The 25,519-nt window shown below is 42.4% G+C and overlaps 2 protein-coding genes across 3 annotated transcripts; one reads left to right on the top strand and one right to left on the bottom strand.

Moving 5' to 3' along the window:
- Positions 1-224: 224 nt before the first annotated feature.
- Positions 225-25,185, top strand: LOC136438624 (integrator complex subunit 8-like). 2 transcript variants are annotated; one of them, XM_066433512.1, is made up of 28 exons: positions 225-433; positions 6,896-7,070; positions 8,007-8,147; positions 9,018-9,080; positions 10,043-10,097; positions 10,978-11,133; positions 11,758-11,850; positions 12,151-12,297; positions 12,820-12,926; positions 13,375-13,396; positions 13,530-13,640; positions 14,094-14,158; positions 14,854-15,017; positions 15,898-16,031; positions 16,604-16,723; positions 17,527-17,722; positions 18,512-18,633; positions 19,152-19,236; positions 19,792-19,925; positions 20,768-20,827; positions 20,954-21,015; positions 21,746-21,870; positions 22,333-22,436; positions 22,949-22,999; positions 23,416-23,489; positions 23,854-23,918; positions 24,124-24,167; positions 24,624-25,185. In XM_066433512.1, exons 1-28 carry the CDS (start codon positions 313-315, stop codon positions 24,738-24,740), a joined length of 2,913 nt encoding a protein of 970 aa, XP_066289609.1. In that variant the 5' UTR covers positions 225-312; the 3' UTR covers positions 24,741-25,185. The 2 variants fall into 2 exon arrangements, with proteins under 2 accessions (XP_066289609.1, XP_066289610.1); XM_066433513.1 differs by lacking the exon at positions 13,375-13,396 and having other exon boundaries at positions 13,508-13,640.
- LOC136438623 (fibrous sheath CABYR-binding protein-like) lies at positions 1,553-4,749 on the bottom strand. Its single transcript, XM_066433511.1, has 4 exons — positions 4,531-4,749; positions 3,042-3,881; positions 2,670-2,720; positions 1,553-2,468 (listed from the first exon to the last, which is right to left on the bottom strand). Exons 1-4 carry the CDS (start codon positions 4,586-4,588, stop codon positions 2,320-2,322), a joined length of 1,098 nt encoding a protein of 365 aa, XP_066289608.1. The 5' UTR covers positions 4,589-4,749; the 3' UTR covers positions 1,553-2,319.
- Positions 25,186-25,519: the final 334 nt, after the last annotated feature.

Genomic DNA, 25,519 nt, shown 5'->3' with positions numbered 1-25,519 from the left:
CTCAAGCCCACATAGCTGGGAGGTTTGATTACACAAAGCAACCTTTTCCTCCCATAAGTGGCCAATCAATCAATACTCTGATATATTCAATCCACTCTCTGTCGGTTCAGTATCGCACATTCATATTCATAAGATGATATAGATGGGTATTGCAAAAATGCAAACGTTACACGGCAGCGTAGAGGCTGCAGTACTGCACCATTCTAATAGGGGACGCTTTTGTACCATCTTTTTTTTCACCAGCCCAACATGGCGGCATGATCAAATCTATTTTTTGTCGATCTCGCTTCACTTTCGCCCTAAGTTGTTACAATGATCGATCCCGATGCGGAGCGGCCGCCGTCGCGTTCTCAGTCCCCCCTGCCACCCGCCTGGTTTGAATTTCTGCTCGATCCTTCGTTGCTGTCCAAGCATTTGTCCGCAGAAAGTCCGGGTAAGTAATGGGGGAGGGGGGGCTGTCATGATCCAAGTTAGTAACTCTAACAGGTTTGACGCTTGTGAATGCTAAATTGTTTTCCACGGCGCCCATGGGTGAATTTGACGTCATGCAGGTGCCATCTTGTTTCCGTTTCTGGTTGTGTACGTGACACCGTGTGGTAATCGGTAGGGTGTTTTGCCCACAACAGGTTTCTGTAAAAACCGGGGCCCACGGGGCACCCCGAACCCACAAATTATGCCTGTAATAAAAAGCTAGTACATGCTGTACTAAGCCCGAATGTACAATTGATATCAATAAAATGAACCCCACAGCACACTCATCAGCACCCACTCCACTGTTGCTGCCTCTCGACCTACCAGCGGTTCACGTCCAGCAGGGCAGAAATGTTCTGTAGAATTATGCGTAGCTCTGGATCCTCCCTTCCATACCGCGAAAAACGCACAAAGAGCCAACACTGTTTACATCTAAGATCGTCAGCCGGATATGTCAAATTCGTCATGTTGTAGCGCACATTGCCTCAGGGACTCGGGGTGAAGAATTAATAATTCCGCCGCCTGCAGCGAAAATAAAAAAGTAGAGCTCATCATGGCTTCCTTTCTATGTATAAGAGAATGGGGCGAAGCATAATTCCAAGGTTCCTTACGCCGTAATCGGGCCTTGTTTACGCCGGTTTGGTCATGATACACTTTGTGCAAGTATTATGCTTCACCTCAGTTGAGGATGACTGCTTTAACTTTACAGGTAAAAGGAGTCGGTTGCAATTAGGCCACACCAATTTAATTTCTTGGTTAACGGATTTTTTTGGTAAAATTCTAGCATGAGGACATCATTAAAACAGAAGGCTGGGGTGGAAACTTGCACCTGACCCTGTTCACTCCCTGAAACTTTGTGCACCAAAGTACAAACTTTCCTTTGAGATTCTGTTTTCATGTTGATTTTTCAATCTAGCTTTTTTTTAAATTCCGTTAAACAAGAAATCAAATGGTGTGGCCTTAAGAGCAAATGTTATGTGTAACTTTACTCAGTATGTGGGACGGATGCAAAGGTGCGTTGTATGATCATGATGTGTGGCTTTCCTGGTAGATTTATTTATTCCTTCTTTATAAATATAATTATAGAGAACACCTTGGGGATTCCTAAATGTTTCTATTGAATTTCTCGAAAAACTTTAAGTCTAACTTTTCCCAATCCGTCCACACTCAACAGTCAATTCACTTGGGTTCAAAAAGAAGTGCAGTGTGCCAAGTCTGCCTGTAATTAATGGAATACTTGATGTTTTAATAGTTCTAGACCTACAGACAAGGATTCACAAGAGTGAGGCTTATGTCAGACAAGGCTTTTACTAGAGAATAGCAGTATCAGACATTGTACATGTAGCATTTTGAGCAACATCTTAGAACACTACACAGCATGCAAAATTATACATTGCAAAATACTGTTCAGACTTAAGTTAGATTCTATTGAAGAAACAAAGAAGATCATGAATAAAAAGAATGACCCATCATTTTTGTTTCCTATGTGGCATCTACTAACGTTAGTAATAGAACAGTCGCACAACTTGACAAGTCATAATATGCTAAATTTGAACTAACGTACAGTCCTACTTGCATCATATTGTAATTATAGATGTACACTGTGCAATATATCAATAGACTATTACCTCAATTTTTTGAAAGCTTTAATCTGTTAACAGAGTGAAATACAGGAAGTCTGTTTTGAATTTTATCCTACAGAATGTCGGAATGGAAATTTCATGTCTGTTCTTAGCAGTCGACCCCAAAAAAGACCAGGGTTGGCAGGTTTTTGCTAGGGAAACACATTTTTCCTACTCTGAGTAGGCCCTAGCCGGCACATGTACTAGTACTGTGCTGCAGCATGGTTTACGGCTTGTGGAAGGGGTTTTTGGCCCATGTCTTGTCCTTGGTTAAGATCCAGTAGTTGTCGGGGTGCCAGGGGTTGTAGTACGGCGCGTTCTCCCAAAAGAAAGGCACAATCTGCACTGCATTGTTGTTGCCACTAGGAGGCGCCGCTGGAAAAGAGATTTAAAACCACTTCTAAATAACAGCTTGTAGATTACATATCAATTATCATGACTGGGTTTCATAAAAGGATTTAGAAACATACTAGAAAGGTAAAATTTGCAAGCAAATGATACATAACACAATTTGAACAATATACATGTACGTAAAACGTTTCAAATGAAGAAAGTAAACAAAGAAAATACACCCACCTTTCTCAGGCGTTTCATCGGTAGTTTCTTCTTTCTCCTCTTCTTTCTTTTCTGGAGTAAGAACATGATGTAGTGGAACATTATGAGTATATGAAGATATTGAAATCTAGTAGATGCCATGAAAACAATTGCAAGTCTTTTGATTGGTATTCAAGTTGCAAAATTACCCCCAGTAATTCACTATTATTATATTAATAAAGTTGAATTAAATTTACTTTGCAATAATGCATCTTTTTTCATTCTTTGTGCACCTAACTAGTGAGTCACTGAATAATTTTTTTTTTCTGCCTAAAAGTAGTTCCTCCGGTTACATGAACTTGATATTCTTAGTCTTGTTCCTTCCTTTGACAAGGAGTAATTATGTAGGTATACCTGGAGACTCCTTTGGTGCTACTTCCGCTGCAGGGGCCACGGGTTCCTCCGGAGCAGGTTCCTCCGGAGCAGGTTCCTTTGGAGCAGGTGCCTCCGGAGCAGGTTCCTCTGGAGCAGGTTCCTCTGGAGCAGGTGCTTCTGGAGCAGGTTCCTCCGGAGCAGGTTCCTCCGGAGCAGGTGCTTCTGGAGCAGGTTCCTCCGGAGCAGGTGCCTCTGGAGCAGGTGCTTCTGGTTCCACTGCTTGTGGTTCAGGTTCCCAGTAGTACCCCTCCCCTGACACTTCTGGTTCCTCCGGAGCAGGCTCTGCTGGTACCGGTGCTCCAGGCTCCTCCGGACCAGGTTGTTCCGGTTCGGTCTCCTCCCATCCCTCCAGACCGGGCACTTCCCATGCTGGTGGTTCCGGGTCCTCTGGAACGAGTAGTAGTTCCAGTTCTATCGCTTCAGGTCCCTCCGGAGGCGGTAGAACCGCTGCAGGCGGTTCTGGTTCCTCAGGAACGGGTTTTTCCCATTCCTCCCAGGTAATCTGTTCCAGTACGGATGGTGCCGGTTCTTGCGGAGCTGGTAGTTCCACGACGAACGGTGCGGGCTCACCGAACCCTGGCTTCGGGGTCGCTGCCGGTGAATACTGCCCCTGCGCGTACGGATCATATGGAACCCGCTCGAGCCCCTGACCGGCATACGGATCATATGGCTCATAGGGATCAGATAATCCGGGCTGCTCTTCCCCGCTCTCGACCTGCAGAGGTGGGGGCTCGACGTAGAAAGGGTTCACTACGTATTCTCCCTCCTCGTCTAGGATCCAGTAGCTGGAGGTGTCAATCTGCCTCTTCCCGATCGGGCCTGGAGCACAGAAGGATAAGCAAGGATAGAGACAGTTTTAATGAGTCTGTATCTGTATCATTATAGCTGGTATAACCGCCCTTCGGCATAACACACCAGCTTTGTAGGCACCTGAGTCGAGTGAGAAAATTGGTATAGATCTAGAGTGCCTTTCCCAAGAGTACAACATCAGTACCTGTCAGGGATTGGAACTCAGTACCTCCAGATTCAGAGTCAATTAAGAACTCTAACCACACGGCCACCGTGCCACCACGTTGATGTAGGAACAACGCTAAGAATGTTTTTGCCATAACAAATGGCCCACCAACATGGCATAGTATTACTAGTAGTCACAAGACTTCAAACATTCTATACAACATCTACTAACTTAACATAACTCCGCCAGGGTACATAATCGCCACCCTGAAAAGATACGTCGAAACAGATCTCCAACCCAGTATGATGCACTCCTGTATTTCTAAACTGTGCATACCTGGGGGGTGCTGCACTAGAGATCTCTCAAACCTACTGTTTTTCAAAGTGGAGGATTTTCGTTACCCGGCGGATTAATGTTAATGGAGTTTAACCATACTACTTTATAAACTTAGCCCTCTGAAGACATAAGTGCAGTCATAGTCCGAGTCGCAAGAAACTTTTAAGGGTACCTTACCAGCGAAAGTCACCCCCAACAGAGAGAGTGCCAAGACGACGAGCATGTTGGCTGCCATGGCAAAGGGAGACTGCTCAACCTGAGGAGAAAAGCAGTATTAAAAGATGATCCGCAGTTCTATTTGGGGATTTTCCTCCGTGGAAAGGTGTTCGTGGCAGAACCTGACAGAATGAGGCTGTGTTGCGTGCTCCCTGTCGGTAAAATCTGGTATAATTTAGGTCAAGCAACAAAGTGTCAAAGTGTCAAAAGGTGAAAAACATCTGAGGTTACTGCCGGTCAAAGGAAATAGGTCAGGGGTCTCCCTACGCAATGGTGCAAGGGTGCTGCGCCTCTCCCAAAATTCCCAGCGCCTCTCCCAAAATTTTCAAATTTAGGGTCTTTTCTTTGTATTTTTGAGGATAAAAATTGCGAAAAATTGGAGCGACGTCGATACTCCCGACTGTTAACTCCCGACCGCTACACACATACTTTGCCGAGAAATCGGAAAATAATTATCGAAACACAGTCACCCCAATTTTGGCTTTGTATTGTACTTACGAGCGTGGGGACGCCGTCTGCCGCTGGGTAATCACACTCCTTTGTTTCTTGTTATTGTTATGCTTGCAAGCAATAGATATCGGTGCCTTTGACATGCATTGATCTCATTAAAACCTGTTTTTTCAAGACTCAATCAAAGAAAGCCAGTAAAAATACTGAAGGAAAACAAGATTTTCGGCCGAGCATTTCAGCCCCTACGTTGTGATCTGCCGCGATTTGCCGTCATTTGTGGTCGTTTTCAGCGGAGAATCTATTCTTCTAATTGTTTTCCCGTAAAAATTCTGCTTTCGTAGTGTAGACGAGTCGTATTTTACGCCGGGGTTTGACTTTATTACAGCTGGCTAGCGACAATCGCCGACCGGCGGCCATCTTGTTTACTCATTAATATGCATAAATCTAAGCGCTGATTGGTCGGCGTCATGAAAACATGCGCTCTGATTGGTTGATGCAAGATATCATGTGATCACATGGCGGGAAATCCCCAAACACAGTTTCGGCATAGATCGCATTTTGTGACGATAATTGGAGCAGTTTTGTGGCGATTGTAACATTATTGATTTTGAAAAATTAACCAAGCATTTTCTGATGGCAACATTCTAAATAAATAGCAAAACCTATTAAGTTTTTTTAAATGGTTTTTATTGATTGCGCTCTGTACTAATGAATAATGTTTTACTGGCATAAATTTCTAATTCTTATTTCAAATTCATTGTTACATAATTGTATGAATAGTCATAATTTTTAAAAAAAATTTTTTTAATAGTCTTTTTAAATAGCCTAATTTTGATAATAATTTAAAACAATTTGGGCTTGATCCTCTGATCCTATCTTTAGTTTGTAACATTCACAGCCTAAGTTGTAGGAGAAAGCTTCCAATTTCAATTTATAAACTTAAGGCAAAATGCAACAGATTTTCTGCCTCTTAATTCTGTAAGATTTACAGCTCAAGTTCCAGGAGAAGGCCTCAAATTGCATTTAAGATGGCCAAAATGCAATAGCTTCTAATTTGGAAAGGGGGGAATCCCCCCCCCCCCCCTCTCCAAACCTCTCCCCCTCCTTGTCGCGCTGCGCGCGACTTTCGGGCGCTTTGCGCCCTCTCAGCCTCTGTTCAAAATGGGAGCACCACTCCCCTAAAAATTTCTGGGGAGACCCCTGTAGGTCATTTCAAATGACTTAGTCCATATGAACAGCAGTGATCTCTGATATAAATATACTGGTCTTTACCAGACTACTTTACTTGCTGAAGAAATAGTACAAATCCAACAAATGGGTTGAACTAGAAAAGTTTCCATTAAATGCTGCAAATTTCCATCAATTTGATGTAATGACGGGTGCAGGCTAGAACCCTGTGTTGAATCAAAGCAGTCACCATTGTACTCATCAGAATTTTATTTCATCAAATTGCAACAGGCAATACTAGACATCCCAGGCAGCAATAGCTGATATTGGGCGTCTAACATATAGCAAGTACAAAAACAATGTTGTAATATTACGCATGTATACAAACAAAAGTTCCTAACGTACACAATAATAAGATTAACAAAATGTCAAAGAGGTTCGAGAGGTCAGAGGTCTTGACTTACAGTAACAGAGGAATTAAGATTTGAAGTAGTTTGGCATGGTAAGTTGACTGGGGTGGTTTAAATGGAAGGACCATTGAAAAGCTTAGTAGAGGAAGTGTATGCCTTGAAACGTTTTTTGTTTGTGAGATTGTCAGAGCCTGGTAACCCCTGCAGTAAGACAGTCACAGACAGCTGTTGTTGTGTGAGCTGGTGGACTGTAGCAGCTAGGACGAACTCATCAGAATGTTTTTTCCTTCTGTCCACAGACCCGACGGCCTCCCAGCTGATCGTCCAGTTCCTTGACCAGGCCACCAGGACCATGGTGAACGAGCAGAACCAGATCCTGCCTCCGGCCGACAATAAGCGCAACCGGGCACTCAGGCACCTGGCGCTGCAGGCAGCCGCACACCTGCGCTGGGACCTCAACCAGCTGGAGACCAGGTGACGTTGAGTGTCATGTCACAAAATACCATTGAAGGACGTCATGTGGCGTCATGTGGCACAAGTGGTAGAGCGCGCGGCTGTCAAACAATGGGACCCGGGATCTAATCCCTGGTTGTGCCCAGAGACATGTCCGAACTTGCGCCCCAACGTTGTGCCCTTGGGAAAGGCACTTAACACCACTTTCCTCACTTCACTCAGGTGTAAATAAGTACCTAGCTCATGTAGGGTTAGGGACGTCCCTCGGATAGGACGTTAAATGGAGGTCCCGTGTTTGAGGAGAGCCACACCCCGCGCACGTAAAAGAACCCACCACACCTTTCGAAAAAGAGTAGGGGCATGCCCTGGTGTGCGATGGTCCAAAAACCTACAGTCGGCCGCACATGGGTTCGCCCTTAGTAATAGCCTCTGGCTAGTTGGGTAACCATGGCAACATGCCAAACCAATAGATAATTACCATTGAAGGAAATTCCATCTAATCCCATGTGGTGTATTTTTAACACCTACAGGGGTTGCCCAGGGAAAAAAATTGCAGAGGGACGGAGCAGGGGATGGTGTGGATTTTCCCCCATCTACGATGTGGGGTTTTAGAGAATTTTAAGTCAAAATGGAGTAGTTTGAGATTTGGGAGGGAAATGGCTGTCAGACATGTCACAGTTGAACTTAAAGATTGTGGCCACATGTGACCTAGTAGCATCCCTAGTCAATCTTGCACCCCTTTGGTTAGAGCATGATGTCACAAAATGCCATTGAAAAATAGCCAAGGCTATAGATAAGAATGTTTTTGCACTATTAACATGATTTTCCTTTGATAAACTTGTGAATAACACCTCATGCTCCTGTCAATTCTAGATTCAAGAATACATAATGTTTCCTATATGTTGTTTCTGAATAGATCAGAAGAAATTTATACCTTCTTCCTGATATCATTGACAGCCTGTCCAACCATCACACGAATCTGTTGCTGAACGAGCTGCTACGTGTGGCTCGCAGCCCCACAGATGTGAAACACACAGACATCGACCTGGCCTCCATCCCAGACTACACCACCATCGCGCTGGTCCTGTACCACAGATGGTAGGCTGGATCCAACCATTCAGTGGTTAAACCTGAGGGAAAGGGGTACAGGGATTAAGTTGCATGAAAACTTTGTTTTAGCTTCATTTGTCATTTCAAATATCTCAAGACTATGACACAAGAAAATACCAGCAAAGTACCATTACACTAGAGCTGTGTACCTAAACAAATTTTAGGTACAGGTACACGGGTTTAGGTACAGGTCCTGACCTGAACCTGTACCTAAACTACTTGCTCAGAAAATGGTAGATTTTAAATAAGGACAAAAGCATGTTTGAACTGGTAAAAACATAATATGTAATTGTGCTAGGTATTATCATATGAAAACACAGATGAAAATTTGACTCCAGCCTTGCAAATGTGTTTTATGTGCTGGAGTATAGTATAGATGTGGCTTTAGTGCATTGCCACAGTAATTTCATAGTAATTTCATCTGTCAAAGTGGCCAGCCCCTGAGTTAGGCTTGACCTGATTAGTACCGGTCCAGTACCAGTCCACCAGGGTTCAGGTATTTTGGAACTGTACCTAATTGATTGTACCCGGTACTGTATCAGTACAGTGTACCTGTACACAGCTCTAGCCTGGATCCAACCATTCAGTGGTTAAACCTGACGGAAAAGGGTACAGGGATTAAGTTGCATGAAAACTTTGTTTTAGCTTCATTTGTCATTTCAAATATCAACTATGACACAACTAAATACCAGCAAAGTACCATTACACTAGTTGAAAATAAACATAATGATCCTCAATTTAGGGTTTTGGTCGCAGATTATACAGTGATGGCACAATACGCTGTGATGATATAGCTAGCTTATTAAAATGTTGTATTTTGTGCATCTTTGTCATGCATTGTTTTTTTCACCCCCACAGGGCCGTCCGAGTGGTAGTGTCCAGTTCTTTCCCTGTTAAACCAGTCAGAACATTTCCTAACAAGTAAGTAAAAATTGAACCCAAAACTTCCTTTACAGTCATGTGACCGCCATTAGCATTAATCCAATGGGTTACACCAATCCGCCACTTTGAAAAATAGTGGGTTTGAGAGATCTCTAGTGCAGCACCTCCCAGGTATGCACAGTTAAGATATATAGGAGTTTATTATACTGGGGGACGTTGGGTTGGAGATCTGTTTGGATCTATCTTATAAATGATAGAACTCCCTAACACATCCCTCTGTCGACAAAGACTGATCAGGATCTCTACCAGTAGAATCAATGATTTAGTAGCCTCCATAGCAGGCTCTAACCGGCCTTTTTGGGGGGCTATTATACACTTTTTGCAGCCAGCCCGTAACCATCAGCCAACCTGTAACCATCTTGCTGGTAGATGGTTACAGGCTGGCTGATGGTTACGGGCTGACTGCAAAAAGTGTATAATAGCCCCCCAAAAGGGCTGGTTAGAGCCTGCTATGGAGGCTACGATTTGGCCAGATTGCGATCTTTACCCTGACATACATGCCAAAACAAGAGTCAGTATTTTTCAGTACAATTCTACAAAATGACTCATTTTGAAACATGACAACTGTCCTTAACTCTTTTGTCTAAGATGTAGAGTAAGACCACACCAATTTAATTTCTTGGTTAACAGATTCTTTTTTTTTTTAATTTTTAGCACGAGGACATCATTAAAACAGAAAGCTGGGGTGAAAACTTGCACCTGACCTTGTTCACTCCCTGAAACTGTGTGCACCAAAGTACAGACTTTCCTCTGAGATTCTGTTTTCATGTTGATTTTCCAATCTAGCATTTTTTTTTTAAATTCCATTAACCAAGAAATTAAATTGGTGTGGCCTAAGATGTAGAGTAAGACAGCGATGTAAACATGTGTCCCACTGTACAAACCTGAGCGTTACTAGTCACGATGATGAGTTGATGCTGAATTTCATTTCTGGTCCTCAGCATGCTGGGAACTGCCCAGGCAGCCGGAGAGATTGCAGAAGCCTTGCTGAAGGTGGTAAGTGTCTTCTTGTCTGTGATGCATCTAAATATGCAATTGATTTGTAAATTCAATGTACTAATATCTGTGATACAATACCTACTTTCGAATATTCCTTTTTTTAGTATTAGACTTAAACGTTGTCTTTGGAAGAGGAAAATTTCACATAAAATAGCAAGAAAAGGAAAGAAAAGAAATTAAGAAAAGCATTATTTTGGTAGAAACAGCTTCTCCTTTTGTTCTGCTCTGTTATGTGAACAGCTGTTTGACTTGAATTGTGCTCAGGAACTACAACGCCCCTACCAAAAAGCGTTAACATTGCACCCTATCCCTGCCTAGTTACGTGACCAGTTACCAGACTCTGTGTGTATACTGGAGAACAATGCCCCCTGCCAGAAAGCGTTGACATTGCACCCTGTCCCTGTCTAGTTATGTGACTAGTTACCAGACTGTGTGTATACTGGAGAACTGTGTGGCTGGAGAACTACGCCACCTGCCAGAAAATGTTAACATTGCACCCTATCCATGCCTAGTTACGTGACCAGTTGCCAGACTCCGTGTGTATACTGGAGAACAACATCCCCCTGTCAGAAAGCGTTAATATTGCACCCTGTCCCTGCCTTGTTACGAGACCAGTTGCCAGACTCTGTGTGTATACTGGAGAACAACATCCCCCTGTCAAAAAGTGTTAATATTGCATCCTGTCCCTGCCTAGTTACGTGACCAGCTGCCAGACTCCGTGTGTATACTGGAGAACTGTGTGGCACTGCAGTGCCCCCTATCAGAAAGCGTTAAACATTGCACCCTACACATGCCTAGTTACCGGTACTCTGTATGTATACTGGAGAATAACGCCCCCTGTCAGAAAGCGTTAACATTGCACCCTGTCCCTGCCTAGTTACGTGACCAGTTGCCAGACTCCGTGTGTATACTGGAGAACTGTGTGGCACTACAGTGCCCCCTACACCTCCCCACGGTGCAGTCCCTGGGAGACCCTGAGGAGGGGGTACAGGAGGGGGGACTGCTGGTCAGCACCGAGGACATCACCTGTCAGGTACTACATAATTCAATTCAATCTTTATTGTTGCAGCAAAATTTGTATTTTACAAAAAACTATAGTAGAGTGGAACTCGTTGCCGCCAAGTATAGAAGAGGAATCTGACACTAGATAGCTTTAAACAACACTTACAGCTAGATATGAAAAGACAGAGAGAGAGAGAGAGAGAGAGAGAGAAAGAGGTAATGGTATTTAAAAAGATACAGAAAACAACCTTTGCAGCACAAGGCTAAATTGCGGTTATTGTACACTAGGTGGTTAAAATATAGGTGGTTTAAAAGCATTCAAAGGTTTAGTTAGGCGTGACAGATCGTTCAGTGTAAAATACTGTAAATGCATTTAAGTTTGCGTGCTTTATATTTCGTGCTAAGTAGAAAATGGAGTGTTCGCGGTGGTTTTAAGTTTGCGGCATCACTACAGTATTGGACAAAAATGTTTGCGGTAGTTTTAAGTTCGCTGTGAAACGGTCGCCATGAAAGCCGCGAACATAAAACCACCGCAAACATTTCTGCATTTACAGTAACAAGCTGATGCTGCTCTGCATATTTGCAAAGCTGGTGTGAAACACTGAAGGACAGTTATACTGGCTGTGATGACAGGATCATGTTGTGTGTTGTGTAGGTTCAGTATGACCTGGGGTCCCTGTACTTCCATCAACATGAGTACCAGAAAGCACTGAAGGCTTTCGCTTCTTCTTACCAACTCATAAAAGAGGTGGGTGTTAATATGGTTCTACATCTTCCCATTTTCCTAATATTGGTCAGACAGTATTACTCAATGTTACTAACTTCAGAGAAAGAAGAGCTTTATGAGACCTGAATATGAGCGTAACACTGCTTTTATGATAATGATTTCTCGTATTTTAATTTGTAGTTCTTAGTTTAACCCTCATACAAAGTATGCTATAACCAGCTGAAACTCCAGCTATGCACAGATGTATCCTTAGCAGGACAGGGGTTAAAATTTCAGTTAGATATCTTGCATTTGTCAAGGTTGCTTCTACCTTCTATGCAGCTGAGAAATCCGATCTTCTGCAAGATCGACGCCCCGAAGCTTGAGGGTTACCTGAGTGCGTGCCAGGGGCTTGCTGGGATAGCTCCCTCTGTCAAACCTACCTCCCTCTTTGATGAAGTGGAACAGTCCAGAAAAAGCAATTACAAGGTAAAGAATTTTTGTTTATGAATATGAAGCATTTCTGTATGTTTGACGACTTAGGACAAGAAGTAATGCCAAAAATGTTGAGAAATATTGTACTCTCATGGGAAAAGATGCCTGGAGTTAACTGTTTGGTGAAAAATAAAAGGTTATTGGATGATCGAACGGCAGACTGACTAGGCTAGCGTGTACGAGATCGAGAGGTCACAGGTTTGATTCCTGGCATTTCTTTGAGAAAGGCACTTTACACGACTTTCCTCACTCCACCCAGGTGTAAAAATAGGTACCTGGCGTCAGTTGGGAGGTGAAAGGCGGTGGAAGGACAGGGATGGGCGCCACCTTCGAATACCGTGCCCCAGACACAGTGTATAATAACCCACTCCCCTATTGCCCCCAAAAGGTTATGGGACCTTTACCTTTTTACCAGTAATCTTCTCAAGACATATGCAAAACCGTCAATTAATCAAGAAACGTTCATGTAAGAAACCTACATGTAAGAAACCTACATGTATTTTGTTATGTTGATAGGGTTTAGAGGAGCTGCTGGTGAGAGACAACATTACTGCTGAGGTCCCCACGTCTTATAGACATTTCCTAGAGCAGGAGCTGGAGAAAAAGACAAGAAAGGAAGAAAAGTAAGACCTTTGTACAGTTGAAGATCCTGAAAATAGTTTTATTCTGTATGAAGTACTAGTAGTTAGATTTAGTACTTTGTTGTTGTTGTTGTTCACCTTGTAGAGCCTAGTGGCACATAGGTCAGTGAGTAAGTTTCCTTGCTGTTTCAGTAGCAGCGTATATTTTCATGTTGAGGGGTTGCTAGCTCCGCTAAACTGGGTTTAGGTTTCCACTTTTGTGTACGTGACCTCTAACCAGCTGTCAGCCAATAAGAGAATCGGCTTTACCTAAAGAAAAAATTAAGTCAGTTCTCTGATTGGCTGACAGCTTGTTACAGGCTACACCCACAAAACTGGAAACCTCAGCCTGGTTTAGCAGGGCCTCTCCAAGGTATATTGTATAGGCAGCGGGGAGGCTCTGTAAGGAGAATGATGTAACTAAGGTTGTAACTACTTCCTATATCTCCAGGTTACAGGACACCTGGCTGCAGGTGTGTTGTTGTAACACATGTACATGTAGCTGTAATTGTTTTCTGTGTCCAGGTTACAGGACACCTGGCTGAGCTGTGTTGTTGTAACACAGCTGTAATTGTTTTCTCCAGGTTACAGGAGACCTGGCTGCAGGTGTGCTGCTGTAATGCAGTGTCTAACGTGGTGCAGGGCCGACCTGTGCAGCCCAGCTTCACACACCTGGTACCACACCTGTCACAGGACATGGTCCAGTTCCTCATCAAGGTTTGTTACTTTGTTTATTTGTTTGTTTGTCTTGCATAACCAGTAAATTGTAACACACCAGGTTTTGTACAGTAAGTACTGCATAAAACCAGACTACTAGTATTTAGTTTGATCCACTCTCACTGGAATGGACCCCTACTCTTTTCGATAAGTGTGGTGGGTTCTTTCACGTGCTCAAGGTGTGACTCCCCTCAAACACGGAACCCCTGGCTTTTCACCCTAACCTAACCAAATAGGTACTCATTTTCACCTGAGTCTAATAAGGAAACAGGGGGGCCTGCTTACAAACAACCCAGAACTTTTAGGTTCTAAGTCAACAGCCCTAACCACTAGACCACTTTGCCACCTGTCCTGGGTCCTTTCAGGATAACTAGAATTTGTTCTTACTTTGATCCGTGCTTTAAGTTGTGTGACATGTTCACAATGCTCTCTCCACTCATACCTTATATTCAGATTTGTAAGCAGTCAGTCCATTCCACAGACCAGGGGCAGCATGCAAGGATGGTGGATTTTATAGGGTGAGTTTTTATATAGAAGAGGTAATTCCCTAAGATCTTTACACTCTTAACCCTGTAAGACAAGCCTGCAGCCAAGCTGTTCAGATCATAACTTAAATCTGGAAACTTTTGCAGTGGTTTTATTTTTGTAATGACTCTCCACCAGGAATTCATTACACTGCAAATATCTTAAAAAGCAAAAACCTTCCCTCCTACCGTGAAATTAAACCACTGCGATATACATAGTAAATCAAGTTATAGTATCAGCCTGTACTGATTAATGTAGATATAACCAGAGCGTTGATAAAGCTGGTGTGTTATTGCAATCACAATGATTAGCGCAGTCACAGCAATTACTTAATGTAGTGTCAAGTCATTTTCTGTATCATGAGGGAACATCACACTTCTTCCCCCTGATATTGAAATTCAAATTACAGAACTAGATCTACAATTACAATGTGTGCTGTCAGAAAATACATTGTAGAATAGTTGGTCTTGTATACAGATATTTTGATGAACATATTTCAGAAAGCTTGGTCGTATTGTTTGTGTACAGACACCTGTTGCGACACATGGGTATTGAAATTCAAATTACAGAACTAGATCTACAATTACAATGTGTGCTGTCAGAAAATACATTGCAGAATAGTTGGTTTTGTGTAGAGATATTCTAGTGAACGCATTTCAGAAAGTTTGGTCATATTGTTTACATGCAGACATCTGTTGCGACACATGGGTGGAAGTGTGGTACTGGAGTCAGTACTGGAGTCATCTAAAGACCTCCTCACAGCACAGGAGCTAAAGACCATCAGGGCACAGTACATCCCACAGCAGACAACCATTCCTAACTACACAGCGGAGAGACCTCACACTTCTAAAGGTAGGGACTGGGTATAGTATTTGTTTCTTTGTTTGTTTTGCATAGCCTGTGAAATGGCTTTAGACATAACACACCAGATCTGTGCAGTTAGCCTCAACCAGGCTCCGCGGATCGCTGGGAAAATAGTAGAAATCAGCCAAATAGAGTGAAAAGTGTGCCAAGGGTAGTATAGCGGACTACTCTTGGCATACTTTTCACTCTGTCTGGCCGATTTCTACTATTTTCCCAGCGATCCGCAGAGCCTGGTAGAGGCTACTGTACAGTAAGTACAAGCTGCGTACGACCGGACTGGAAGGTTTGATCCACTCACACCGCGGGATAGACCCCAACTCTTTTCAATAAGTGTAGTGGTTCTTTAGCATGCTTGAGATGTTGCTCTCCTCAAACACAGGACCTCTGGCTTTATGTCCCACTCATTTTCACAGAGTGAGGAAATAGGTGTGTAGTACCTTTCCCAAGGGCACAACATCTGTGGCCTGCTAGGGATTTCAACCCAGAACCTTTAGATTCTAAGTCAACAACCCAACCCACAATACCACCTTGCTTGTTGATCTAGTTACAGGTTTGCGTAACAAAACCTTTGTTGGATCCGTTGGCATGTGTGGTGGCTGCCATCTTGATTTTGTGACGTCGCGGGGTAGCCATACCATTTCATTGGGAGGGGTGTTTTGGGGGTCTAGCATTCTCTCTATTTTTAACAAAGCGGCACACAACTATCACACATTCAACTCAAATAAAAAGAACATTTCAATACCAATATATATTTATAAAAAGACCCCGTAATTGCTAAACTAACATAGCAAACCTGAAGTATATTTAGCACAAATACTTAAGTCTAGTTTTGATCTAGTTTTTTTAACCCTGTGTTTCCCCACCCCAGGCAGCAGACAGCAGCAGCAGTGTGATCTGGAACAGGCCCTGATGCACACCCTTAGTCCCAAGACCATCCAGAGACTGGTCATGGAGCTTCATGGCATGGCAACAGACTCTGCCTATTGTGTGCCTTTCCACAAGGTGGGACAACTTTCAATATCAAACTAGCGTATGGAAAATGTGTAACAGCAAAAACACACACAAACAGACAAAAACAATAACCTGATGACCTGGACTATCAAGTCTGAGACTAGATTAATGGCTAGTTTTACCATCTCTGACCTGTACTGACCTTTGTGGTCATCTTCACACTCACTGTCTGTCACTTTATTCACAGTGCATTCTATAACTGCAGACAGACACCAACCCAAGCAAACACACACAAGATTTGGTCTTTTTATGTCATAGCAGTGATTCAATTCCCAGTTACTGTAAATGCAGAAATGTTTGCGGTTTTTGCGGCGACCGTTTCACCGCCAACTTAAAACCACCGGCAACTTTTTTTCAATACTGTTACAGTAGCAGTATGTGACTATAGGGCTGCTGCGAACTTAAAACCACAGCACACACTCCATTTTCCCCTTAGCGCGAAATACAAACCACGCAAACTTAAATGCATTGGGTATATGGTTCAGAGGATATTTTTCTTAAATTTTTGATGCACAATTACCCTGTGCTTTCTATTTATCCATTTATGTGTGTTTCCTGTGCAGTGGGAGATGCCCCGTGAGTATGTATCCTTCCTTTGGGACCATCACGATTCAGTGGGCAGTGTCACTCATGACGTCATGTACCTCATCCTGGCCAAGGCACTGCACTGTGCTAGTATGAAGGTAGGCAGTGTTCTCACCAGAATCTTTTCACAGCATAGGGGTCAGGTAAAGGAGCCCAACTTTACGCAACGCAAGTCACGCACAGAGTGCCGAAGACATGACAAGAGAAGGGAGTCTGGCATGCTCCCAAGGAAAATCTTTAAATTCATAAACCAATGAGGCACTATTTCTACATTTTGAGGGATAAATTTGCTGAATTAAAGTGTTTCCTCTGTCACAGCCTTATTCTAAAGCCAAATATGAACTTCTTATAAGATTTATGAAGGGTCACAAGGTTCTTCCCAGAAAGAAACACCCGTATGCTGGTTGAAACACAGCATAGGGGTCCAGATCACAGCATAGGGGGTCCAAATCACAGCATAGGGCAGGGGGCCCCTATGCTGAAAAGGCCTGGCGAGAACACTGGTAGGGTCAGCATGCTTTAAACTGTGGTCTAAAGTGTTAAACATATTCTATTAGTATTGGTCTATGAACAGCATTTTTTCTTTGCTTATTGAAAGATTGTAATGTTTTATGAATCAGAGCAATTATAACATTTTATGGCACACTATAAACCATGTTGTCTTGTTAAGTTTGTAAAGGCAGCGAAAGCTGTCACTGTTTACAGTGCCGTAGTTTCAAAGGAGCAGTTGTATACTTGCTAATATGGCTGTACCCTAGTATCCACACCTATTATAGCTCCCAAGTCTCTTCTGTCCTCTCCCTATTTGCTAATGTGACTGCTGTTGGAAGAACCTCTTCTGTGCTGGTTTTGCTCTGAGTTTTGAGTACAGTGTTTTATCCTTTCCAAACCTCCCCACCAGGACTACCCCACAGCCAGAGTCCTGCTGCGCCATGGTGTGGAGCAGGTGCGGGCGCTGTCCTTCAGACTGGGCGCTATCGTGCACAACGAGCTGCTGCTGCTGGACATCACGGACCACGCCAGCCGCCGCGACGGCAGGAAGGCTTCCCAGGAGCTGGTGCAGGCGGTAAAGAACCAGCTCAGCACCAGGATCCCTGGTGAATCATTCTTCTTATCATTATTATCTCCATGTTATCTCCATGAAAAATGGAGATATTGTTTTGGGTGTGTCTGTCTGTTTGTCTGTTTGTCTGTCTGTCTGTCTGTTTGTGTTTCCGCACTACTCTAGTCAGCTTAACTCAAGAACCTCTTGATGGATTACAATGATATTTGGTATGTGGGTAGGTGTTGTGAAGCTGAAGTTTAAGGTCAATTTTGGGCCCCCTGGTATGTGACCTTGGTACTACAGCAGAACTTTTTGTATCTTTTGACCTGGACGTGCTGTGGTCTTGATTTTTGAGTGGCAGATAGCTTGTTTGTACTTTGATGAAGGTTGCAGTCAGATGTGCAAAGACTAGGTGAGACAGTCCGTTCAGTGTAATGTAACCAGCTGCTGCCGCGTCTGTGAAGCTGGTGTGTTACGCCAAAGGGCAGTCATACCGGCTATAAAGATACAGATATCCAAGTACTGTAATTCTTGTTTCTTTCACTGTAACTTTATGTTCACTGTTTTCACGGTCACCTCTGTACCGTAAACTTATCATCACCATGAAAAAACCTGTTGTTATTATTTATGATTCCTTCACACATTTGTTCTGTAAATCATGTGCGGCCACCATGAAGTTAAAGTTCAGTGAAAATGTCTATTTTCCTTACACCGTGAAATTTTGCTACCATGAAGATAAAGTGAATTACAGTAATAAGATACGCCAAAAATAGTTACCCAAGCAACTGGATAAAATTTCCCATTTGTAGTATTGTGAATATGTGTATGATTTGTACTGCAGAGGTTCCTGTGAGGAAGGAGCTCCATGAGACCATGGCAGCGTTCCTACTCAACATCCGGGAGTTTGAGTATCTGTTCCAGTCTCGCAACACTGTAGGAGTCTACAGCAATAGCTATTTGTGGGTAAGCTGTGTTCAAAATTACATGTATACATCTTCTTCTTCTTCCGTAATGTCCATCTGCCAAAGAATCAGCAATTGCTGACATGTATCGGGTCAATCGACTGTAAGGTTTTTGGACTATCGCACAGTACACCGCGTATGCCCCTACTCTTTTTGGTGTGGTGGGTTCTTTAACATGTGTGGGGTGTAGCTCTTCTCAAACAGGGGACCTCCATTTAACGTCCAATCCGAGGGGCATCCCAAACCTAGGCTAGGTACTCATTTACACTTGAGTGAAGTGAGGAAGGTTGTGTAAAGTGCCTTTCCCAAGGGCACAACATCGGTGACATGATAGGGTTCAAACTGGGGACCACTTGGTTCAGAGCCAAAGGCTCTGCCATTGCGCCACACAGCCCCACATGAATGTATATTTTGATTTCTTATGTAGCCATGATCAGCAGAAATGTTGCAGGAAATGTCAAAATGTTTTTTGAGTAGCTTTATTGCAACACCTGCTGACCAGACCAATGTTTGTTCCAGCTGGCCCACCTGATAGCCGGTGTTAGTAAGGACCTCCCATTGCTCAAATCCTTCAAACAGCCTGGCAGGGAACTGTGGGACTTTGGTCAGTACTTTGAACATAACTTGTTAGCATTACGTCCGTCTCCATTTGTTCATCTCTTTTAACCCTTCAAGTTGTCCTGCTGGCGTTTTTTATGCAATTTATTTCATTACTTTGATGTCTTAATCAGGTCATTTTCCCTTGACTTTTCCTGCATTACTGTGGCATAGTTACTTCCACATTAGTTCGGTTTGCTGCAGTGTGATGCATTCAACTGAAGAATATCCCCAACCCGTACATATGCAGGACCCACATAACGGCTCTGTTATGTGCAACTCCTATATATAGTAATCTCCAAGCAGATCTAACGCAATAATGCAATAAAAACTCCTTTTGCCAGTTGGATACGGTCTTTGCAAGCTAACATCTGCTTGGTGATTAATATATAAGGGTCCCACAGGACAATGTTGTTTATGAAGGATATTTCAGTTGCTATCAACATACTTCATGGTTTTTAATGTTATAGTAATGTTAGCTACATGGTTTTACATTTTACTGTGTAGATGTTATATTTTCACTATACAGAATACTAAAAAGGCATATCTTTCCTGTGTATAGTGGTGTCAGTCTTCACTGACAGTCACCAGTATAAGAGAGGGAGTGATGGGAAGTCCATGGGTATGATGCAGAGGGACTCGGCTGTCTCTCCCCTCACCAGGACAGAGTTCTTGAACTTCCTTAAGAACATACAGGTGATGTGTGCTGTACTTCTTGGGGGGTGTACTACAGTCTTCTTGCCTTTAATGCCCATGGTCTTGATGACGAACATTCTGGCATGTCGGGAAAGTCGTGTAAAATGCCTTTCCTAAGGGCACAAGATCTGTGACGCGGCAGGATTCGAACCCGGGACCCCTTGGTTCTGAGTGAAACACGCTGCTGTTGCGCCACACGACCCCACAAACCTGTATTCAACCACCCCTCAAGGACAGAGGCAAAATGGTTGCTGAGGAGAAGTGGTTGCTCAGGACAGGGTGGGGTTAACTGCTGTAATTCTTGTTTCTTTCACTGTAACTGAATGTTCACTGTTTTCACGGTCATCTCTGTACCGTAAACTTATCATCACCGTGAAAAAAACTGTTATTATGTATGATTCGTTCACTTGCCACCAATGTGAGGTTAAAGTTCAGTGAAAATGTCCATTTTCCTTACACCGTGAAATTTTGCTACCGTGAAGATAAAGTGAATTGCAGTATGCAAAAAAATGGATGGGGCTGTTTTTATGTGGTTCTTGACTGGAGGTGGTTGCCTGCGCCAGGTGGTTACCCGACCAGGTTTGCCTGTTGTTCTATGACTATGTCATCCAGTGTCATGTCAATGTCCTGTCCACTAGCCCAACCACTCAACCCTTTCAACGCCACAGTACTCAGTCCTTTTTACAAACATGTCACTTCAACAATTGTTATCGGTAGCATGCTACAGGTTTGGATAAAAGATTTTGTTCTCTGACTATTTTTGGCAGTATGATCTTATTCCATCTGCTGCAAATGATAGTAAGTAAAATGACTTGCTGATGTTGTTGTCTCTTTTATTTCAGGACCCTGTTTGTCTCAGTTTGATGATCTCCTGTCTTGCCAAAATCCTCAACATCTTGCAGGTATATAGTTGTAATTGTGAACACATACAGATTTCTACATCAAAGTTTGCCATTATTCACTGCTTTTCAAAATACAACCTTTGTGAAGTTTGGTCTGGTCATGCTTGTTTTGCTTTTGTTTTTCAGGATGATTCAAACAAAGACATCAGTAATGATTACGCAGCCCTGTGGCCACAGGGTCTGGGGAAGTAAGTGTTTTGCCTTGACATATTAAAGTTGTGTGTGGAGGGCATGAAAAGGGCATAATCATAATCAGTTGGCGTGTTTGTTTGTTTGTTTGTTCATGTTGGTGTGCATCCGCAGTAATGTGAATATTTCAGAGTGGCAGCATGCCAAGATGTAAAACGAAAATGGTGTAAAAGGATGCTTAGAGAATTGGAAGTCTGGTCCAGTGTTGTAGACAAGCAGGAACGGCATGTGGAACATGTATTGATTACTTATGGCTACACCAACACAGTTATGTCAGGTCGTTAGAGGTACCCACTTGGGCTTTTCACAATGATGTTCAGACAATTATATCAGGCTCTTCTTCTGAATGCAGCCATTTTGTCTCCTTGCTTGATATGTAAAAACAACCAAAACTTCTGTGCTTTTTTGCACTTGCCAGTAACAGTATTTACATGTACCTATGATATTATTTAAGATATGAATTTAAATAAGAATAATATGTGCAATAAGTTTTAATGATATCTTGGTAATAACAGATAATTTTAAAATGAATGTGTAATCGTCTTAGTGTATTGGTTCCGTGTAGTCTGATTGTCGACATTTGTATATAACACACAGTGTAATTCAGCTGACTATGTATTATATATGCTTGTTGGCTGCGAGACTGTATATGTTCATGGTGTAAAAGTTTGAATTTGAATGATAAACCAAATCATCATCATCATCATGATCTACCTGTACCTGTTGCAGTCATAAGAACGCCCATGTGTCTGATGATTCCGTGGCCTTGGTGCTGAGAGAGTTGTTAGGGCATGCGCTGTCCATCAACCCCGGGCGACCTTCATGGCTGAAAACACAGGCTGATCTCAGCTACGGTAGGTACTGTTGATCTGTTTCTTTGTTTCTATAACGTTACACAATTAGAATATATTATTTAAGGACAAACAATACATTCATCAGTTGATGAGATGTAAAAGCTTCAGGTTTATATAGGTTGGATCAAAAGCTATATAAAAGCTAATTAGTGGCAAGATATTAATGATGAATCTTCTCTCCCGAAAAAATGTTAGCACCTGTCCGAGAGCACCGTCATTCTGCGTGCGGCAGACGGTAGTTTCAAATTACAATATTATGGTATCAGCACGATTAGAGAGGAAATATAACATATCTAGCATTATGATTAAAGTGCAATGGTATTGGTAATCCATGATATTGACAGAATAACAGGAAAAAAGGATGGTTTATTGTTCTGCTAGGTTTCAATTAACTCATATCGGAAAAATCCTGATTTTACGTGAACTAACGTTAACATGTAATCCTACATTGTTTACCCCCAGCTGCAGGCCAGTACTCTGCAGCGCTGCGGTTTTACCTGCAGGCTGGGATGGTCTGCAGCGACTACTTCACACACCAGGTGCCGAAGGGGGTGTACGATGAGCAGGTCAGATCATACTGCTGTCTTACAGACTTTGACAGAACATATCGTACACGGTCATGTTTGCGTATATAAAGATGATATAAATTTCAAATTTCCAAATAAGTTTCCAAATTTTATATAAGTTTCCAAATTTTATATAAGTTTCCAAATTTTGTGCCGGAAAAGACATGGGATGCAACAGGGGAAATTCTGATGCAACATTAAGCAAACATTGAAAAGGAAACCGTGATAGATTCTATTGTATCTAGACAACACATTACAACTGATGTACCATTCTGGTCAAGAGTTGAAAGCTGTCTAGTTAGTGTTGACAGTTGACTTTGCGACTGATTATTGATGAATACAGACAATTCACCAGCGAGGCTATTCGCCTGGAGTACCGTGTAATCTGGGACAGTGCTCTGTCTTACAAACCTGCATGCTTTCTGCTTGTGGGCATGTCTCTAGTGTCTTCTTCTTGACTCAGTTGGACAGTGTACAACGCTTTGTCCTAAGCATTTTTTTCTTGTTGACAGGTGTACAAAAGGTTGATAAAGTGCTGTAAGGAGCTGCAGTGTCACACACATGTGAGTCTCTCTCAGTCATGTTAGAAGCTCATTAAGCTCAGACCTTTGTAACAAGTTGTTATCTTTCCCTTAAAATGTATATTTTTGTTCAAAACTGTTTACTAGTAACCTCTGTAAGAGTAGCCGCATTTCGTAAAGTAAAGCAATATGATCTATGAACAGTTTAGAAGTGGTTTGCACCTGAAGGCCTGAATGGTTCAACATTAACACCAATCATCATCATTCAAAACATCTTCTTGAGTACACCTGCATTCTGTCTAAACCATTTTTATGCCTTTAGCTTGTTCCCATGACGTTAACTTTCTCCCAGCTGTTTAACCCTGTAACCAATAAAGGATTGGTAGCCATATGGCTACTTCGATGTGCTAAAGGCTAAGAATGAACTATTTCTGACAGTTCCCTCGACATTATTCCAGGTGGCAGTGCTGTGCCAGTTCCTGAAGGAGGTGGACTATTCCACTGCTTTCAAGGTACTGCAGGAGAGGAACAGGTGAGGGTGGATTGAATTCAAAATGATTCCGTATCTGCATCTATACAGTACTAAGTATATCTGGTATAACACACCAGCTTTGCAGGCACTCGGCGTGGCAGCAGCTGGTTATATTACACTGAATGATCTGTCACATGTGACTTTTGCACATCTAGCTGCAAGCTTCGTTTCTTGTTAGATACTTTGTACTTGGTACAATGTATGTCTACCAGTTTATAAGTCATTGAATTGAAATGCTTGTCACAAACAAAACTTGCTTTTTCAATAAGATGATGGTGAATGAATTGTACTCGTAGTTTGAATATAATGTTTGAGTGTGTGAATAACCCATCTCTTACCTTCCCTGTCTGTCTGTTTGTTTCAGCTATGATGCCATGGATGAATATTACGACTACTTCTGGGATGTGGATATTCTGGAGTATCTTGTCAGTATCCTTTTAAAGTTGGATGTAATATTACAAACTTCAAGTTCAGTGTGTGGTGCATTGATGAAGACAGAGGGTTTCAAAACTTGACTATTTTTATTCTACCATAATAATAAATATGACTTTTTTCCCCTTTTGGTCTATCCTCGCTTCCACAATCCTGGCTAGTATTCTTACTCTCTTCAAGTGTTTCTTTAACCTGCTATCAGATATTCATACCAAGAAAGGTGAATTGGACAAGAGACAAGCAGTGGTAAGAAATGTTTCCTCTGATTTTTGCTTCATTTAGATGTCTTTCATGTTGTTGCAAACCCACAAAAGCACTCATCTAGCTAGCTAGCACTATCCATAACTTCACTAAATGATATGTGAATACCGGCAGGCTCACCAAATAACAAAGTTCTTTGTACACTACCAGGTATTTGCTAAAAATAGTTACTCAAGAAACTGGATAAAATTTTGAAAATTTTGAAATATCCAGTTCTTGAGTAACTATTTTAGGCGAATCTTACTACATGTACCTGGATGTCTAACCTTCAGCAACGTACTACCAGGTACATGTATTTTTGCCTAGCTGACAAAGGTGACATCGGACTGTCTGCTAGGCAAAAACACCTGGAAGTGTACAAAAAACTTTGTTATCCAGTGACTTACCAACCAGATGAAACTATTGACAGATGTTTGATGAGTATTTCTCTGTTGTGTTCAGCTGCAGGTGCTTGGTCAGCAGGAGCTGAACTCCAGTAACAGCGAGGACGTGCTGATTCGTGCAGCCAACGCCAGGAAGAGCCGATTCTTCCGCATCTTGTGTAAAATGTACGTGTAGCAACAAACCAGCAGAGGAATTTTTGAGGCCCAAAAATGTAATATTACAGGGTACATTACAAGGTACTCTCCAAGTAGAGGACGGCTTCCAGCAGGTATTTTAAGTGTTTTTGTAGAGCTTTCTACTTTTTCATTTTACAAAAAAAAAATGAAGTAGAAAGCTAGACAAAAACGCCTAAAAACACTTTAAAAAACTGCCGCAACCCGTCCTCTGCTTGGAGAGTACTACAAGGGAGCTTAGGCAACGAGAATATGGATATCTTTGACAACAAGGAGTTGATCTGCTTTAACAGGTGGCAAAAACGGGTGTGCATCAAGTAGACATCGTTTTAGGTACCTTCAGGCACAGGAATCATCACATTCTTTCTGCCACAATCTCTCTGACAAAAATATCTCCGTTGTGATTGCCAATAAATGTTGAAGACGTTGAAAACCTACCAAGCATAGTCAGTAGTGTGGTGTTTCTTTTTTTTCTCTCCTGGTGGCACATAAGGTAAACTTCTTGGAGGTAGACGGGTAGGGGTTGCTAACACTACATACATGAACAAGTACATTCTCCTATGCAGAGCTACAGCCTATACAATATACCTTGGGGAGGCTTTACTAAAGAATCGTCTATTAAATGTTTTCTTTTTTAATTAAGTAAAGCCGATTAGCTGACAGCTGGTTAGAGGCCACATGCACAAAAGTAGAAACCTCAGCCCAGTTTAGCAGAGCCTCCCTAAGGTATATGTACATGTGCATGTGTTTATTGTACAGGCCGTGGGCTAGGCTCTGTAT

Source organism: Branchiostoma lanceolatum, chromosome 7 (assembly GCF_035083965.1).
Source record: "Branchiostoma lanceolatum isolate klBraLanc5 chromosome 7, klBraLanc5.hap2, whole genome shotgun sequence".
NCBI classification, from domain to species: domain Eukaryota; kingdom Metazoa; phylum Chordata; class Leptocardii; order Amphioxiformes; family Branchiostomatidae; genus Branchiostoma; species Branchiostoma lanceolatum.
This window is presented reverse-complemented; position numbering and strand designations above follow the sequence as displayed.